Source organism: Strigops habroptila, chromosome 19 (genome assembly GCF_004027225.2).
Source record: "Strigops habroptila isolate Jane chromosome 19, bStrHab1.2.pri, whole genome shotgun sequence".
Taxonomy (NCBI): domain Eukaryota; kingdom Metazoa; phylum Chordata; class Aves; order Psittaciformes; family Psittacidae; genus Strigops; species Strigops habroptila.
In genome coordinates, this window is record NC_044295.2 from 2488865 (window position 1) to 2507120 (window position 18256).

Genomic DNA, 18256 nt, shown 5'->3' on the forward strand with positions numbered 1-18256 from the left:
GAGGAGGCCATGGAGATGCTGCGAGGGCTGGAGCAGCTCTGCTCTGGAGCCAGGCTGAGAGAGCTGGGCTGGGGCAGCCTGGAGAAGAGAAGGCTCCTGAAGGGGAGACCTTAGAGCAGCTCCAGTGCCTAAAGGGGCTCCAGGAAACCTGGAGAGGGGCTTTGGACAAGGGCCTGGAGGGACAGGCCAAGGGGAATGGCTTTAACCTGCCAGAGGGGAGATTGAGATGAGCTCTTGGGCAGAAGTTCTTCCCTGTGAGGGTGCTGAGGCGCTGGCACAGGGTGCCCAGAGAAGCTGTGGCTGCCCCATCCCTGGCAGTGTTCAAGGCCAGGTTGGACACAGGGGCTTGGAGCAACCTGCTCTAGTGGAAGGTGTCCCTGCCCGTGGCAGGGGGCTGGAACTGGATGACTTTAAGGTCCCTTCAACCCAAACCAGACTGGGATTACCATGGTTCCATGCTCTCCCGCAGGCAGCAAGCGGAGGGGGGTGGGGTGCTGCGGGTGGTGCCGCAGCAGCGCAGGGACAACGCTCTGTGCCCCCGGGGGGGTTTGGCGGGTCCCGGGACAGCGGCGGCTCCGCTGCGGGGTTTAAGGGGTTACAGCTGTGGGCGTGGCCAGCGGGGGGGCGTGGCCGGCGGAGGGCGGGCGGTGATTGGCGGCGGGGCCGGGGCCGGGGCCGGGGTTGCCGGTACCGCCGGGTCCCGCCGGTCGCACCGGGCGCGATGCGGCTGCTGCGGTGTCTCGGGCGCCGCGCGGCGCTCTCCGGCGTCCCCACCTACATCGAGCACTTCAGCAAGTTCTCGCCCTCGCCGCTCTCCATGAAGCAGTTCCTCGATTTCGGTAAATACCGGGACACCCCCCCCCCCGGAACCTCCCCCCGGAACCCCGGCACGGTACCGGGGTACACCCGCTCTGGGTGAACCCCCTCAACGGCCGTGAATCCCCGCTCGGGGGAGGGATCTCCGCGCCCCACCCCCTGAAAATGCACCACCCTCTCCGGTAAATAAACACCCGGGATGGGGGGGGTGTTGATACCCATAAACACCCCCCGAGATACCCGGTTATTATTTAGTGGTTGTTACCCCCCCCCGGTGCTCCCCACCGCTCCTCGTGTCGTCGTATCTTGCCCCCCCCCCGCCGGGAAATACCCACTCCCGGGTAAATAACCGGCGCTGGGATCATGGTCTCACAATACGCACCTGCTGGGGGGGGGCTCCCCTTTGCCGCCCCATAACCACTCACAGCGGGGTGTTACCCCCACGGGCAGGCAATGACTTGGGTAAATAAACCACCCCCCCCCCGTGCTCCTCCGGGTAAATACCCCCTGGGTAAATACCGGCCCCCTCCCACCGATTAATCCCCCCACCATGGGGTGCCTTCTACCCCCACCGGTAAATAACCCCCTGCGTGGGACCCCCGGCCCGGTGCTTCCCCCACACACAGCCCGGTAAATACCTGCCTGCCCCCCCCAGCACTCCCGGCGGGGGGTGACACGGGGTCCCCCCCCAAGCAACCCCCAGTAAGTACCCGGGGGGGGGTGGGGATGCCCTAACCCGTTGCTGTCACCCATCTTGGGCCCCTCCTGTCCCCGTTCCCCTCCCACCAAGGGTTTAATGTCAGTGCTATATTTACCCACATCCTCCCCCTGCGCCATCCTGGGCCAAGGGAGGTGGCTGCGCCTTAGGGGTCCTCACACCCCCCCCTTCTGCACCATCCCACCGGCACGGGGACCCCCCCCGTGTCCCCTGTCCCTGGGGATATGCCCCTACAGGGGCTCAGGGACAGCTTTGCCTCCCCCATTCCCTCCCACCTCACTGGCCACCAGATTCTGGTTGGACACTTTGGTGTGTCCCAGTAGCGGAGGGTGTCTGGTGACCAGCTCTGTTGGTGACCCAGGTCCTTTTCCCCTCCTCTTTGCCCTCAGGGGGGTTTCCAGTCACAGTCTGGGCCATACTGGGCTGCACTGACAACCCAGCCTGCCTTCTCCAGCTGGCTGAGCTGTGCTCCCCCCGGCCCCTCCAGTGTCCTCCTCTAGCCAAGGGCAGGACCTCCTCCTGGCTCTGCCCCAGTCCCCCTCCAGTGCACCCCAGCAGGAGTAAAGCCAGCCCTGGGGCTGAGGGTGTCCAGCTGGGGCTCAGCCCGGTTTCCCCCCTTCCTTGTCCCCTCCAGGCTCCAGCAATGCCTGTGAGAAGACCGCCTTCGCCTTCCTGCGGCAGGAGCTGCCTGTCCGCCTCTCCAACATCATGAAGGAGATCAACCTGCTGCCGGACCGTGTCCTGCGCACCCCCTCGGTGCAGCTGGTGCAGAGCTGGTGAGATGAGGGGGCTGCTGCCTATGGGGTCCCACTGCCACTGGGACCACCTCGTCCCACACCACCTCAGCTGTGGAGGCACCACCACCATCGTCTCCATGGGTCTTGCTGCCACCATGGGTCACATTGTTGTAGCTCATGGGGGTCCCACTGCTGGCGCTTGTGGGGATCCTGCTGCCACTGTGGGTCCCACAGTTGTAGCTCATGGGGGCCCCACTGCTGACACTTCCATTGTCCCACTGTTGTCACCCAAAGGGGTCCCACCACCGTCACCCACCGGGATGCCACCATGGATCCCACCGCTGTCACCTGTATGGCTCCTCATTGCCACCACAACTCCTGCCAGCGCCGTTGCCTGGGGGGGGTCCCACCACCACTGCGCGTCCCACCGCTGCCACCGGCTGTCCTCTGCACACAGGGCTGGCAGGGCAGCACCCAGCTGGTGCTTGACTGACGAAGTGCCAGCGGGGTGTTCCCGGCCATTGGCAGGTCACTGGTGCCACCTCCACATCCTGCCCCAAGCTCCTGCCCCCTAAAAAGGCTGAGGGGGTGCCTGTCCTTAGAGGGGGCTCTGGGTGTCCCTTTAAACGCCGTGTTCCCCTGCCAGCTCCAGCTCCATGAACCTTCTCCCAGTGCCGCCACGTGACGAGTTGTTTGTGCAGCGTCCTCAGCCCCTGCCGGCAGGACACGGCACCCCGGCTGGCAGTGACCATCCTGTGCCCCTGCTGGCATGGTGGCACTTGGGAACACTTGGGGACACAGCCCCTCCGGTGGGGTGAGGGGCTTCAGGGTCACTGGTGGGGGAACATGAGGGCTGCAGGCTTGGACCCCCAACAAGCGCAAGGTGATTTCATGGGGCAGCAGCTTTTTTGGGGGGGTTTCCTGGTTGACAGGGTGCTGAGCCCCTCTGGCTGCATGGGCACTGCCCCAGAGCACCCTGTGCCCCCCTGGCATGGGGTCCCCGGGGTATCCCCTCTCTTTGGGGGGCATCAGGTTGGGGGGTAACCATCTCCTTCCCCAGGTATGTCCAGAGCCTGCTGGACATCATGGAGTTCCTGGACAGGGACCCCGAGGACCAGGCCACCCTGGGGCAGTAAGTCAGGGGGTGGCACCCCTTGTCGTTGATTTTGGGGTGTTACTGTGGGGGCCTGGCACCCTGCAGCATCCCCAAACTGCCCCCACCCCACAGAGCATCCTGGTGCCACCAGCTCCTGGACCTGGGCTCTGTGGGGAGCCGGTGCCCCTTGGCTCCATCACTTTCCCCTCCCCAGGTTCACAAACGCCCTGGTCACCATCCGCAACCGGCACAACGACGTGGTGCCCACCATGGCGCAGGGGGTCATTGAGTACAAGGAGGCCTACGGGAACGACCCCGTCTCCAACCAGAACATCCAGTACTTCCTCGACCGCTTCTACCTGAGCCGCATCTCCATCCGCATGCTCATCAACCAGCACAGTGAGTGTCACGGGGGCCCCAACTGCCCCAGGGGTCCCCTGCCTCGAGCACCTCCATCAATCCTGGGCATCCCACCCCAGCCCTGAGCATCCCCCCCCATCCTCCCCAGCCCCAGGGATCTGCCCCGAGCATCCCCCGTCCCTAATGGCACCCCCTCAGCCCCAGGGATCTGCCCCAAGCATCCCCTCCCAGCCCTGACCCCCCCCAAGTCGTACCAGCGCTGGGCACCCTGCATCCTCATGTGTTCCCCATCCCAGCCTCCTCCAGGCACCCCCTGCCCTGAGATTCACCCCTGTCCTGCCCCTGCTTGTCCCTGTCCCCCACATCCCCACCCAGCCCCACATGTCCCCTTACCCCCCAGGGGTGTGGCTGAACACCCAACCTTGGGCACAGCCCACGGTAGGGGGTCCATGGGGTGGCCCTGGGTGTCTCTGGGGTCCCCACTGCTCGCTGTCCCCCCCCAGCACTGCTCTTCGATGGCAGCACCAACCCCGCGCACCCCAAGCACATCGGGAGCATCGACCCCCATTGCAGCGTGGCCGATGTGGTGAGAGGTCTGTGGGGACCTGGGGGCTTCCCCCACATGAGGGGACTGGACTGGGGGGGGAGTTGAAGGTCCCCCTGGTCTTCCTCTTGCCCTGGGATCTGCCCATTTGGAAGCCATTTGTGTCATGAGCTTGGGTGGGCCTCAGCCAAGGTGTCCCCTCTGCTTTGGGGTCACTCCAGAAGCCCCCCAAAACATCCTGGATCTGGAATGGGATGGGAGGTGAAGGGAACCCCAAACATGGCCTCTGCCTTTGTGCTGCCGGTGCTGACCCTTCTGCCTCCCCCTCCCAGATGCCTACAACATGGCCAAGCTCCTGTGTGACAAGTACTACATGTCCTCTCCCGACCTGGAGATCGAGGAAGTGAACGGTGAGGCCAGGCTGGGGGGGGTGTCACTGCAGCAGGGGATTCTCGGGTGGCTCGTTTGGGGTTGGGAAGGATGGCGCTCTCCTCTTCCCTGCAGCCAGCAATGCCCAGCAGCCCATTAGCATTGTCTACGTCCCTTCGCATCTCTACCACATGCTCTTTGAGCTCTTCAAGGTAACCCCAGCCCCATAGCAGGGGGGGAGGGGGAGCAGCGGGGAGCTATGGGGGTGTCCCCTAAACCACTCTAAATGTGCCTGCAGAATGCCATGAGAGCCACGGTGGAGAGCCACGAGAACAGCCCGCGGCTGCCGGCCATCAAGGTGATGGTGGCCCTGGGCCAGGAAGACCTCTCCATCAAGGTACATCAGGGACCATCAGGGCCCCGGGAGGGCCCTGACCCCAGCCTGGGGGTGAGGGGGCTGGAGTGGGGCTGTCACCCCCCACCATGTCCTGCAGATGAGTGACCGGGGCATGGGCGTCCCGCTGCGGAAGATCGAGCGGCTCTTCAGCTACATGTACTCCACTGCTCCCACCCCGCAGCTGGGCACCGGGGGTGCCCCCCTAGTAAGTACCATGAGGGCCCCAACAGGATGGGGGGATGGGGGACAGGGCATGGGTCTATGGAGTGGGGTGGCACGAGGACTTCTGGAGATGGCTTGGGCATGTTTTGGGGTGCCTGGGGGGTGGCTTGAAGATGTTTGGAGGTGGCGTGGAGGCATTTTGGGGTGCCTGGGGGTGACATGGGATGCTTGGGGGTGACATGGAGATACTTTGGTGTGGCATGGGGGACCTTTGGCTGTGCCTGAGAGTGGTGAGGTGACCACTGGAGGTCCCACATGAGCACTCAAGGGTGCACGTGTTGTTACTAGGGTGGTGTGGGGAGGCTTGGGGTCCCCTGGGAGCGCCCACCCCAGCACTGGGGACCCCCCACCCTATCTCTTCCCCCCTCCCCAGGCTGGATTTGGCTACGGCTTGCCCATCTCCCGCCTCTATGCCAAGTACTTCCAGGGGGATCTGCAGCTCTTCTCCATGGAGGGCTTCGGCACTGATGCCGTCATCTACCTAAAGGTGGGTCTTTCCCCTGGGACAGGGGGTCCGTGTCCTCCGAGTGGCACAGGGCCCTCCTCAACCCCCCTCCCGTGTCTCCCCCAGGCCCTGTCCACGGACTCGGTGGAGCGGTTGCCGGTCTATAACAAGTCGGCGTGGCGGCACTACCAGCCCAGCCAGGAGGCAGGGGACTGGTCCGTACCCAGCACCGAGCCCAAGAACACCTCCACCTACCGCGTCCCCTAGGCCCCTCCCTGGGGGCTCGCTGCCCCCCCAGGCTGTAGATAGCCCCTCACCCAACTGCCAGGGACCCCCCTGGTTGTCCCCCATCACCCTGAGGTGGTGTTTTAGCATCCCAGTTCTGCCTCCCCCTGCGGTGGGAGCGTCTGAAATGTGGGGTGAGGGATCCTAGTACCCCCCCCCCCGCCTTGGTGGCACTTAGGTACATAGCTAGGGATGGCACTGGAGCAGCATGGAGGGGGTAGCGCTCCTGTTGCCCCCCCCCACACACACCTTGGCACCCACCCCAGGGGCAACAAGGGACTGGTCTTTTCCCAGTATGACCAGTAGTACCTCCCTGCCCGTCCACCCCTGACTGGGTGGGGGGACTGAGCCTGACCCCCCCCCCACTCCCAGCTCCCAGCCCTGGTATTGCACTACTGAGCTTCCCTCATCCACGCGTGCCCCCCCGCACCCCCGTGTGGGTTCCCCCCCCGACTCCAAGCTCCTGGGGCCCCCACCACCCGCTGTCAGTAAATTGGATGTTCACTGAGCTCCCAGTGTGGTGTTTTGGGGTGTCCCCCCCTGTGCACCACCCTTGATCCCTTCCCACCCCCCGCCCCGTGCCTCAGTTTCCCCACCGAGGCTGGGGAGGAGGCTCCGCTGTCGCACTCCCTGGGCCTGGGCTGGTGCCGGGGTTGCGGGAGCAGCCTGGGCCGAGCCGGCTCCTCGCTGCTGTGTTTGGCCATCTCTTACCCCGGCGCTACCGGAGCCGCCTCGCTCCCCGGCGCCGGGCCCAGACACCTCCCAGGATCCGCGAGGTTCCCCCTGGCGGCTGCGAGCGGTACCGCGCCCCGGGGCCATTGTACCCTCGGGGGTGCTCGGCACGGACCCGACCGACCAATCAGAGGCTGCCGGAGAGGGGGGGAGCGGAGGAACAGCCAATGGCGAGGAGGGGCGGGAGCGGGGCCACCAGAGCTCTGTGAGTGCAGCGTCCAGGTCCTGCTGGTAAGTGTGAGGTGCCGGCACAGAACGCGGGTGCTGGGCATCTGCCGAGCTCTGCAACGGCGCCACCAACACGGCGATCCGCCACCTAAAACTCCATCTGCCCTGTGCCGGGGGTCCCATGTGTGATGGTGGGGCTCTGGGGAGGTCCCGCCGCCCCTATCCCCCGCGGTGGGGGTACAGACCCTTCACAGGAGCCAGTTGCTAGCAATAAGAACTGCTTCTGCTGAGCCTGTCCCCGGAGCAGCTCGGCCCTTTGGGGCTGCTGCAGCGAAGGGGATGATGGGGTGGTCCTGGGGGCCGGGGTGAGATCTCCCACCCCTGGCTGGCCCTGACCAGCAGCTGGGCTGACTTTGAAAGGGGATGGTGGGTTTGGACTCTTTCCTGTGCATGGAGTAGCAGCAGCAGCACCCCTGGCTCGGGGGTCACCTGCGGTGGGTGTTTCTCGGTGTGTAGCTGCTGCTCCCGCAGCTGCATCCCTCACCCCAAGCCCTGTCTCTATCAAATAAATGCGAAGTCACCAAGCAGCTCGTGTGTGCTGTATCTGCGGCTGTGTCGGGTCTGCCCTCTGCTTCCTGCTGAGGTTGGGGGTGAATCCCACCAGCTACCCCCCAGCTCCTCCCAGCAAAGACATGACCAGCAGCACCCGTAGTGCCAAGGCTTTATTGCAGGAAGATACATGCACTGAGTGTGCTGGTGCTCTGCACAGTGCGGCCGCTACACAGCATCGACTGAGTCCTCAGCACTGCGGCGGCCAAAGTCCATCCAGTCGGGGTAGTACAGGTCATGCAGGGCCTCCATCCCCTCGTAGCCCTTGTGGTCACTCAGCTCTGCTGGGGCAAGGGCAGCAGGTTATTGCTGCCCTGGCCTGGGGGCTGTCACGGGGGGGAGCTGGGCTGTGCCTTACAGAGCCCCCACAGAACTGCCCACCCCATACCTCCTGGTACCTGTGAAGATGTGGGGCAGGAACCTGGAGATGAGGTGTTTCTGCTCCTGGGACAAGGGCTCAGGCCAGTCCCGCCGGACCAGGGTGCCAGGGGGCCGGGGGGGATCCCCCGCAGCGCCTGGTGCCTCTGCTGCGGGCCGGCACAGGCAGGCGGTGGCTGCGATGGTGAGGATGAGGCCAATGCAAACCTTCACCTTCATGGCTGCGGAGAGACTGAGCAGGGAGGGGGAGCAGAGGGGCTGCGGCCATGGGACACACGCTCAGCCTGTGGCAAGGGATGGCCCATGCAGGGAACTCATCCCCAGGACATGGCCAGTTCACACATCCCCTCTGTCCATCCCAGCGGGTCCCTAATTCCCCTCCATCCCTCCTGTCTGGTCCCCAAATCTTCTCCATCCTGCTCTCCTGGTTGGTCCCTAGGTTCCCTAGAATGGACTGAAGTTGGAAGGGAGCCATAAGGATTGAGCCCAACTCTGTGCCTCACAGGATTACCTAAAACTAAACCATATGACCAAGAGTGTTGCCCAGATGCTCCTTGAACACTGCCAGGCAGGGAGCAGGGTGCTCATCCCTGCGGCTTGGCTGGTCCCCACGTCCCCTCCATCCCTCCTGCCTGGTCCCCACGTCCATCCCTCTTCCCAGCCCTCCGGGACTCACCTGCTGGCTCTGGGCTCGCTGGTGGCTTGGTCCAGGGCTCAGCTCTGCTTTTAAAGGCGCTGCTGCTGCTGCCCCACCCCGGGGCGGCTCCAAACCCACCTGCAGAGCCTGGGGGTTCACGGACAGACAGACACACATGGAGGGTGTCTGTGTGTATACACGTGTGTGTGTACATGAAGACTACAGGAGGTAGTTGGCCGTGGTTGTATGTATACGTGTATAAATGCACAGCTATTTACTCTATCCCTGCCCCTCTATCTCCAGCTGTGTATTTCATACAGACACATCTGTATGAAATAGATCAATGTACACACACACAGAGCTATGTATGTGTGCAGATACATATAAACATATATAGGTATAGCTGTAGCTATAGATGTGTGTATATACAAACATACATGCATAACATGCATACACATATAAATATATACACATACATGCGGAGCTTGATAGTGATATAGCCATATATACACACACATCCATATACATACAGAGCTATACATGCACGTATACAGCTGTAAGTATAGTGTATACATATATAGATAGGGATGTTCATATGTAGCTACAGAGGGAAATATACACAAATAAGAGTCCCAGTGGAGCAAGCTACAGGGTACTTAGCCTTAATTACACATACGTGTGTAGAAAAGTATAGGTAGTTATCTAGCTAAAGATGCACACCCATATGTATACATATATGCACAGTTGATTAGACACAGAGTCCTACATATACATACATGTGGATAGAGTCTTATATATACATACATATACATACACACACCTAGCTGTAGGTATTTATGCATGTAGACACATACACACATGGGTATATAACTAGCTAAAATCTACAGGAGTAGATGCAGCTGTATATAGGGGTGTATCCCCAGCAGTCCCCAAGGCACTGCACCTCTAGCCCTTGGCCTTGGTGGAGCTCACAGCTGCCCAGATGTGCTGCAGGGAACTGCTGTGCCTGGCCACATGCTGCAGAGAAGCCCCTTTCTGCAGCCTGTATCTCTCCTGTTACCCCCAAACACTTTGGGGTGCTCTGGGATGGGCGGGCACTGCTCACTGCCTCTGGGTCTGTGGGGGACACATTGTGCACCCAGGGCTCGGTAATGCGCTGCCCCTGCACTCCCCTGTCCAGCCTATCTGCTGCCACCAGCCCTGTCTTTCACTATCGACAGTTTACCCTCATCTCATCGATTTGCAGAGAACATTTGTCTCCGTCTTTCAATAACATCCATGGAACAAGGGACCGGGTGCTCTTCACTGCCAGCGCTCACGGTGTCGGTATCGGTGCTCCTCAAACAACAACCCCAAAACAAATGGTCTTTGAATGGGCAGGAAGACAGCAGCGCCCCAGCCCCGCGCAATCGATTCCTCGCTCCGAGGAGCGGTTTTTAGAAGGAACAAACAAATTGTTTTGCAATTTCTGGCTTTTAATGGCTCAATCTGGGCCAAATGAGCCATCAGGGTGACTGGGATGTAGCAGCCGCTTCCTCCAGCACCATGGGCTCGGCAGCACCTTGACGCAGGTTTGCAGCCTGATCCTGGGGCACCGGTCCTTTCTCCCAGCTCTGGGTGCACCCTGACAGGTGGTGGCAGCACCCTCGCCACTGCCCAGCCGGGTCTGGCTCTCTTGGGCCACACTGGGCTTAGTTGGTGTCTCCCTCTTGCCTCTGGATGCCCGTGAGCTGCCGGAAGAGCCCCAGCTCGACGCACGCACTGGCTGCAGTGCAGGCAGGGAAGTGGAATTCCTGGAGCAGAAGCAGCCCAGAGATCGGGCTGCTGGCACGTACGCACAGCACAGCGTGCGGTGCAGGCAGGGCTCTAGGTCACCTCCCTCCCAGTCTATTTGGAGGAGCTTTGCATAATTGTGGCAATTCAGTTTGCAAGAGCAAAGTCTCTCTCTCTCAGGAAAGTAAATGGCGTGAAGTGAACCCGGTGCTCTCCTGCAGCACGTGGAGCAGGGCTGGAAAACCAGGAGTGAGTGAACAAACACAGCTCAGTTCTTCGAAAGCTGACAAGCAGCACAAAGCAGCTCCCAGGCAGGTCCCTGTTTCTGCCACCATGCAAGGGGCAAGTGGCCTCCCCACAACACCCTGGCCCTCACCACAGTGGTCTGTCACTGCTGGAAGCACAAGTGCCCAGCACACAGGAAGCCAACAAGCAGACCTGATGCAAGAAACTCTAGTCCAGGGAGGGAATGAATCCACACAAGAGGAGGCACAACACCCAGGGTGCTCCCCTTCCCACAGGGAACACTCCCAGGACCCCAGCACTGCTCCCACCAGCAAGGGGGAAGCCCACTGTGCTCTCAAAGCATGGAGCCAGCATTCCTGCCTACCTGGCTCCAGGAAGTGAGGGAATCCAGCAAGCAACTGCTTTTGAAAACCATTTTTATTTAAATAAGACTTTAAATACATTACATAAAACATTAAAAGAGAAACCAGGAATCTGTTACTTCACAGGGCATTAGGCAGCAGTTGCTAGTAAGTAACACACAAGCTCTACAGCTCTACCTACAAGGATACTCATTACATTAGTCCAAAACTGATCCCTTGTCAGAAGTTTAACCCCAAGTGACAGCTCCTTTGGGTGCACTACCCCGGTACCTCGGTGCTTGCAGGGTGCCAGCACCTGCCTGGCTGGGACCGCAGACATCCAGTCGCTCTTCCGTGACTCCTCTTGTTCTGACTTAAAGCTTCCCCAAATCCCTCTGCCACCAGGAGCCAGCGCTGCCCACAGGGAAGGCGCGATCTCCCCGCACCATGTCACTGCTCACACTCGGTGCCTCGCTCTGTGTGGGACCGCAGAAGGCACGGCAAGAATTCCCATCCATCGGAATGGAGGAGCAGCCGGACAGAGGAGCATTCGGGCAGTCTCCAGACTGACAGGCCCAGTCCCTTGGTTTAACTTGGAACATCTGGATACTTTTGGCTTCAGGCTGGAGCACGCCCAACGCCCCATTTACCTCTGTGAAATGAGGGACAGCAAGACGAGATAGCATGGGCTGTGGTCAGTTTATTACATCACTGAATTACACTAGTCCAGACTGAACAGTGGACCCAAGATCGTTACATTACACAAACCGGCTGGTTTTAAACTTATGACAAGGGACAGATGGGAATTTCATGGTAAGGAAATCTTCTTGCATAAAGCTTCGGTGACCCACAGGCACTTAAAACCCATGGACTTTCAGCTGGTCGTCTTTAGCCAGTCCAATCTGCAAGAAAGAAAATGCACTCTTCAGCCCACCGAAGCAGAGAAGCCACTGCACGCATCCCTGCACCATGGAACTGCGGAATCTCTGCCTCCCCCCTGAAGCGTGCATCAAAGGTTAGACTGCAACTGAGAAACCTCACTGGACAGTGTCTGCCTCCAGCGAGAATGTAAAGAGAAAGGGAGTCCACCCTCAGTGTGCTCGTCTAGTGCTGAGGAAACAGGAGCTGATAGTTATTAACACAGAGCCTTATATTGAGTCAAGCATTTAGCTGGGATGTGCAGACAACTGAGGATGGCTTTAACCTGCCAGAAGGGAGACTGAGATGAGCTCTTAGGCAGAAGCTCTTCCCTGTGAGGGTGCTGAGGCGCTGGCACAGGGTGCCCAGAGAAGCTGTGGCTGCCCCATCCCTGGCAGTGTTCAAGGCCAGGTTGGACACAGGGGCTTGGAGCAACCTGCTCTAGCAGAAGGTGTCCCTGCCCGTGGCAGGGGTTGGAGCTGGGTGAGCTTTAAGGTCCCTTCAACCCGAACTGCTTTGTGATTTGACGATTTTGTGACACTCTACCTCTACGAGGAACTGGCATATGTTCTTGCGCTGGTCACCTTGCAGCTGAATCACTTCTCCATACTCAGGGTGTTCAATTACAGTACCATTGCAAGCAAATTTCTACAACACAGAGAAGCCTCCTCAGGACCGTGCAGATAGAAAATGCTGCTGCAACCCCCAAGCCTCCCCCAGCCCTCCCCCCCACCACCACCACCCAGCACCCACCTTTTTGAAGGCCTTCACCAGTTTCTTTTTATCGTAGTCATCCGCGATGCCCTGGACTGTGGTGAGGGTCTTCCTGCCGTTCCGCTGCTGGATCCTTATATGGATGTAGTCCTCAGTGCCGGCAGGGAGCAGGTCATCACCCTTACTTGCATCAGCAAAGGGGTCTGCGGAGAGCGCCCGTCACAGCCCGCCCCCCGCGCGCCCATTGGCCGCCCCGCCCGCCCGTCACGCGCCGGCCCCGCCCCCTCCGCCCCGCCCCGCGCCTGACGCAACCGGCGCCAGGAATAGCAACTGCGCCACGGGCGGGGCGGCGGGGCGGGGCCCGCAGGCCGCTCCCCCGCCCGGCCCGGCCCGGCCGCCGCACAAAGCGCTCACCGAAGGGCTGGAGGTTCTGGATAGCGGACATACGATATACGGTACGCTTCCCTTCGCGCGGCGGCGGCGGCGGAGGCGGCGGGGCGGCGGCGGCGCGAGCGGCTCTCGGCGGAGGATGCTCTCGCGGCGGCGGCTGGAGACGCTGTCAGGGGGGCGGGACTGGCGCGGCCCGCTTATATACCGCCTCCGTATGACGCCAGCACGCACGGGAAGCGAGGCCGCCGATTGGCCAGCTTGCCGGGAGCGTCACGCCGCACGGCCGAACGTGACCGCGCCCAGGTTGGCGTGAGGGGCGCCGCGCGCGTGCGCAGCGGAGGCCCGCGCAAGGGGAGGGGGGAAAGGGGCCTGCGCGCACGCGCAGTGCGATGGGAGCCTCGCGGGGCCGCGGGCAGCGTCGGCAGCGCGCGTGGGGCACCCCCGCGGCCGCGCCACAGCCGGACACCCCGCCCCGGGCACCCCACGCTGGGGCCCGGCCCGCGTGTGAGGCACAAGCCCAGTGCAGGGCGGGATCCCCGGGGAGGGACCGGGCCGCGGTGCGGGATCCCCGGGTGCGGGACCCGAGTCACGCGGAGGCAGGTCGGGTTTGCGCAGGTTCACCTCACCGCGGTCAAACACACAGTGACCTCCCCCCGAGAGCCGGCCCCGGGGGCACTGCCGCAGCCACAGGGACGTGTAGGGGTAGCGGAAGGTGTCCCTGCCCGTGGCAGGGGGTTGGGACCAGATGAGCTTTAAGGTCCCTTCCAACACAAACCATCATGAGATCCAAGGAGCCCATTGCCTTTACCTCGTGTGGGCCCTCGCAGCCCAGCTCTGGCCTTGCTGAGCCCAGCACAGGCCAGTTTATCTGCCCTGGGTGCCACAGCTGCACCAAGGTGGGCTCTTTGGGGATCACTTCTTTATATGCTCCAGCCCAAGAAGGCTCAGGCTCAGCCTGGAGAGCTTCCCCAAGGATGTGTGTTTGTCATTCAGCTATCACCATGACTGCAGCCAAGCCTGAAGCAAGTGGAGAGCCATGTGCAGATAGCAGTTGGGCTTCTCTGCTCGTTTTCCATGGCTGCTTGGCAGGGAGAAGCTCTGAAGGTGCTGCAGAACACAATGTTCTTGAGAGAGGGCCTTGGGGCTCCTTGATGCCAAAGGGAAACGCTCAAGTTATCACCCAAATCTGCCAGAAAAGGAAGCATTTTTAACATGGGAAACAAGTGCCCTTGCACATACTGCATTTCAACCCTGACAGTCAGACCTTGGCATTTAATGGCATTAAAAGCATTTAATCCTGCTTCTGAGTCCTACCTTGGGGGCCAGGAGCCTGGGGCTCGATGTTCAATATGAGCTGCTAAAGACAGACACTTCATCGCTTCCCAGGTGCTTGTTGTGAGGCTAGAAACCCCTCAAAGGGACGAGTGTCTCCCAGCACTGGCTCAGCACAATGTGGAGCAGGGGCTGCTGGCAGGTGAGCATCACACCCTGCTCAAAGATGTAATACACTGAGAGCCCAGATCTTAAGATCAGTAAATCCACACAATTAATGGGGTCAAAAGCCATATTAGATCCAGTCAGAGCATAAACTCTCCTCTGGGAGTTAGAGCTGCACATGGAGCAGGAGTATTGTCCCCAGGGAGACACGGGTCTGTTGCCGGGCTGTTGGTCGGTTATCGGCTCCTTCCAGGTCGACTGTGGCCGCAGCTCTCGCTGTGTAGGTTTTCCAGCCCAGCTTTGGAGCCATCTCCGACCCTCGGTTTGGTTTTGACGGGTTATTGGCATCTGGGTGTGCTGCCACCTGCGGGTCCCGGCAGTCCTCACACGCTTCACATGTCGCATCCTTCTTGGGGGGGGGGGGGGGGGGTATTTAAGATAAAGGCCAATGGTTTATCTTGTACTAGGCAGAAGGAATGTTCGTGTTGCTGTATTTCAGTGTCTCTCAAGCATCTGTCACTCTTGTCTGTCTGTATGTGACAGAACTGGCTGACATTTCCATTAAAATGTGCATTTGCTCCATCACCACCAAGCAGATGGCTCTTCCCTCTCCTCTTTTTCTGATCACATTTTCCTTCTCTCCCAGAAAAGGACCCGTCTCTAGCAGGCGCATCCTGGTGTATCCAGACAGCAGGGAAGCAATCAGGATTTTACACTGCATCTTTCTGCTGGAGGCATTTCAAAGTCCTCACCGCAGCAGAAGGGCTGGCTTTGCTATTCAGTGCCGGAGCCCTTGGTACCTCCTGTCAATGCTGCTGGGCAGACTGGTCTCACATTGAACCAGGATGCCCCACAGAGGCAATTTATCAACGTTGCTGCAGACTCACGGTGTCCATATGGTACATCCCGGTTTGTACGCTCACCACTGGGCCCCCAGAGCCTTTGGTGAAACACCAAAAGAGGCGAGTGTGTGTTGGACACCAGAGCTAAGCCTGGGGGCTGAGACCCCCGCACCATCCTCGCCTCGGTCCACCCTTGGGTGCTTGGTCCCGACCCGCTCCTGCCTCCCTGCCCGACGAGGTGCCTCCTCCCAGGGATGCGCTTGTCCCGGCTCCCCACGAGGTGGCAATGCTGATCTTTGCATCTCTCAGCTGCAAAGCGTCTTTTGTGCCCAGTGCCTGGCAAATGACCATCTCCATCCCCTCCCGGCTGAACAGGGGCTCCGTGCACAGGAAAACCCCCGTGTGCTGGGCCGTGGTGATGTCTGGTGAGCTGCCAGGTTGGCTTTAGGGTCAGCAGGAGAAGCAAAGAGGGCCCAGAACAGTCTGTGCAGGGCATTCCTCCACCCAGGACTCTGGTTGTGCTTTGGGCAGAGGTGGCTTCTAGAAACCATCCTGTCCCTCAGCAGTGAGTGGTTCACAGGGACTGCAGAGGGCCCGGTGAGGGCAGGGGCTGCACAGCACTGAGGCTGCTGCTCGACCCCAGGATTTCTCTGTGTGTGTGCCACAACGGGCGATGCAGCTCAGCCCTGCGTGCAGGGTCCTGCCAGCTGCTCACGGGTGCTCTTGAGTGGGTGACCAGCCCTGAGTTATGGCAGGTCTCTCCCTTTTGGGTCCTGCAAAGGCCATTTCACCCTGTGCTCTGAGGTGGGGGTCTTGATGCCTCTCTGATATACCTGAGAAGTGCAGAAGAGAGGCAGGAATCATCCCGGCCTTTCGCTTTACTGCTTCCCCAGCAGCTCACACATGCCCTCTGGGCTGGGACATTCCTAGAAACCAGCTTTTCTCCTTGCGCATCCTTCCTGCAGCCTCCGTGTGACTGCACAGGCTTGGATTCAGGATGAGCTGGAGTTTTAGTGTGCAGTATTTGATCCCATTAATCAGCGAAGGCAGCACTGAGAGGCGTCAGCCCTGGTGACTAACCTACTCCTGGAAGGAGCCAAGGCATGGCTGGGGTGAGCCCCAGAGCCAGCACAGGGAATCCCAGGCTGTCTGCTCAAGTACCACATTCCCTTTCCTTACACAGCTACTCCTGGCAACTCACGTCCCAGAGTTTGTAAACCCTGGAAGTGTTTATTTAAGGAGCAAGTGAACTGACCTCTGCCTACCTGAGGTGTAGGATGCTCTCTGTGATACCCATCTGCCAGATGCTCCAGGAATGGAGGCACTGGATGTGCTGTAACACAGACATCCAAAGGAGGGTTTCAAACGCATCCTCCTCATGCTGCAGCATTGTCCCAGTGCAGCCCTTTCCCCTGCAATGCAAAGCAAGAGCCGTCTGTGGGCACGTCCCAGTTCCCACCTAAATCCTGGCTCCTGGTGCGTTTCAGTCACCGCTTTCTAAAGGTGCTTCTTCACCAATCCTGCTACTGCTCAGCTCCCTCTTCCCCTGGCAGGAGCCTTCCTCCCCCTGCTCATCCTCTGCCTTTCCCAGGGCTGGCTGTGACACCTCTCCTCTCCACGAGGTGCCAGGAGAGCTCTGAACACGGCAGCTCAGCTCAGCCTGGGGCTCGTGAACAGGCACAGTCCTGGCTCCCAGCCCAGCCCAGCCTCTCCCTGCCCGCACTTGGGCCACGCAGCCTCCCCTGGGTGGGATCGTGCCTGTGGCCGCCTTGTGCCGTGCCCCCGAGTGGGTGCTGGGGAGCTGGGGGCTGCAGCCCGAGTGCTCTGTCCCCCCAGGCTTGGGGGGGGTGTGTGTCCAGGGGTAGGGGATCCCATGGGTGTCCTGCAGACAAGGGATGCTGTACCTTCTGCTGCTGCCCAGCCAGTGCCCATGTTGTTCCCGTGGAGCTGTCCTGCACCCACAGGGATTCCCTTGGCTGAGGCTGAGGCCCCCATGCACACATCAAATAAACATCCACCTTGTTGGGGTCACCAGGGCCCAGATAGCCCCAGCCCTCGTCTGGGGAATTGGCATCAGCATGGAGCAAACCTGACACGGGAGCAGCGATCACAGGGGCTGGGAAGGGTGGGAGCAGCTCCTGGGCCAGCTCTTGTGCCCAGCTTAGGACACCAGCAGCCAGTTCAGCTCTGCCTGGCTTTGCTCTGCCCATGGGGCTGCCGAGGTTTGCACCAAAGCAGATCCAGGCTTGGGGCTGGGCTGTTCTGGGCTCTGCAGTCTCTGCCGGGGCTTCCGGCGTCCCCCAGCAGCTCTGTGTGTCTGGTGGAGAGCAGAGACACGGTGACCCTTGTGCAGGGGCCACGCTGTCCCCAGAGACATCTCTGGGTCCCCCATGGCTGCTCCCCCCACCCCGTTCAGTGACAGGGAGCATGTCCAAAGGGTTTCCTGCAGTGGCAGGGCCCAGGCCAGGCAGCCAGAGCAGCTCGAGGAACAGCACAGGGGAGGCCATGACAGGGTTGTGTGTTCAGGCTCTCCCGATGCAGGACGGGAGGGCAGTGCTGCTGGATCAGAGCCTTGGCACCAGGCGCAGGGAGGGATCGCCCTGGCTCAGCCTGTTCCCACGTGCCAGCAAATGTGCTTTTGCCAGGCACGTCCTGTGTTTCCTTCCCCATGGGAAGGGGCGAAGGTACCAGGCTCAGCTCACATTGGCTGGAGCTGGCCAGCACAGGGAGGGGTCCATAGCATGAGGCACAGGGTCCAGAGGGGATGTAACTCCTCTCCCGCTGCACCTGCCCTGCTCGGCTCCGTCCCACTGCCCTTGTTCCGTGGGGCAGGGGCACTGTGGCCATCCTGCTCTGTAGCCCCGGGCTAAGCCAGGCAGCGTCACCCACCCCGGAGGGAGCTCCCTGCTTTGTGCCAGGGAGAGACCCTGAGAAGGGCCTTTGCTGGAAGTCTTGTGAGCCAGGCAGGGCGCTCCTGAGCCATGTGGGAGCTCACTGCTAGCACCAGCACTGGTGACACCCATAGACACAAGGTGGCCCAATCTGGGCCCTTTCCTGCCCCACTGGGTGCCTGGATATGGGG

At 60.8% G+C, this 18256-nt stretch overlaps 3 protein-coding genes across 6 annotated transcripts; 1 reads left to right on the plus strand and 2 right to left on the minus strand.

Moving 5' to 3' along the window:
* Window positions 1-641: 641 nt before the first annotated feature.
* Window positions 642-13249, plus strand: PDK2 (pyruvate dehydrogenase kinase 2). 4 transcript variants are annotated; one of them, XM_030508494.2, is made up of 11 exons: window positions 642-839; window positions 2169-2310; window positions 3332-3403; window positions 3582-3766; window positions 4231-4320; window positions 4604-4681; window positions 4776-4852; window positions 4939-5037; window positions 5135-5242; window positions 5633-5746; window positions 5831-7473. In XM_030508494.2, the coding sequence occupies exons 1-11, from the start codon at window positions 722-724 to the stop codon at window positions 5969-5971; spliced, it is 1224 nt and encodes a 407-aa protein (XP_030364354.1). In that variant the 5' UTR covers window positions 642-721; the 3' UTR covers window positions 5972-7473. The 4 variants fall into 4 exon arrangements, with proteins under 4 accessions (XP_030364354.1, XP_030364355.1, XP_030364357.1 ...); XM_030508496.1 differs by having other exon boundaries at window positions 753-839; window positions 2216-2310; window positions 5831-6498; XM_030508495.2 differs by lacking the exon at window positions 4231-4320.
* Window positions 7524-8507, minus strand: LOC115617718 (gastrin/cholecystokinin-like peptide). The gene is made up of 2 exons (XM_030508562.1): window positions 7897-8507; window positions 7524-7779 (listed from the first exon to the last, which is right to left on the minus strand). The coding sequence occupies exons 1-2, from the start codon at window positions 8093-8095 to the stop codon at window positions 7667-7669; spliced, it is 312 nt and encodes a 103-aa protein (XP_030364422.1). The 5' UTR covers window positions 8096-8507; the 3' UTR covers window positions 7524-7666.
* Window positions 11554-13123, minus strand: EIF1 (eukaryotic translation initiation factor 1). The gene is made up of 4 exons (XM_030508558.2): window positions 12920-13123; window positions 12545-12708; window positions 12338-12439; window positions 11554-11775 (listed from the first exon to the last, which is right to left on the minus strand). The coding sequence occupies exons 1-4, from the start codon at window positions 12948-12950 to the stop codon at window positions 11731-11733; spliced, it is 342 nt and encodes a 113-aa protein (XP_030364418.1). The 5' UTR covers window positions 12951-13123; the 3' UTR covers window positions 11554-11730.
* Window positions 13250-18256: the final 5007 nt, after the last annotated feature.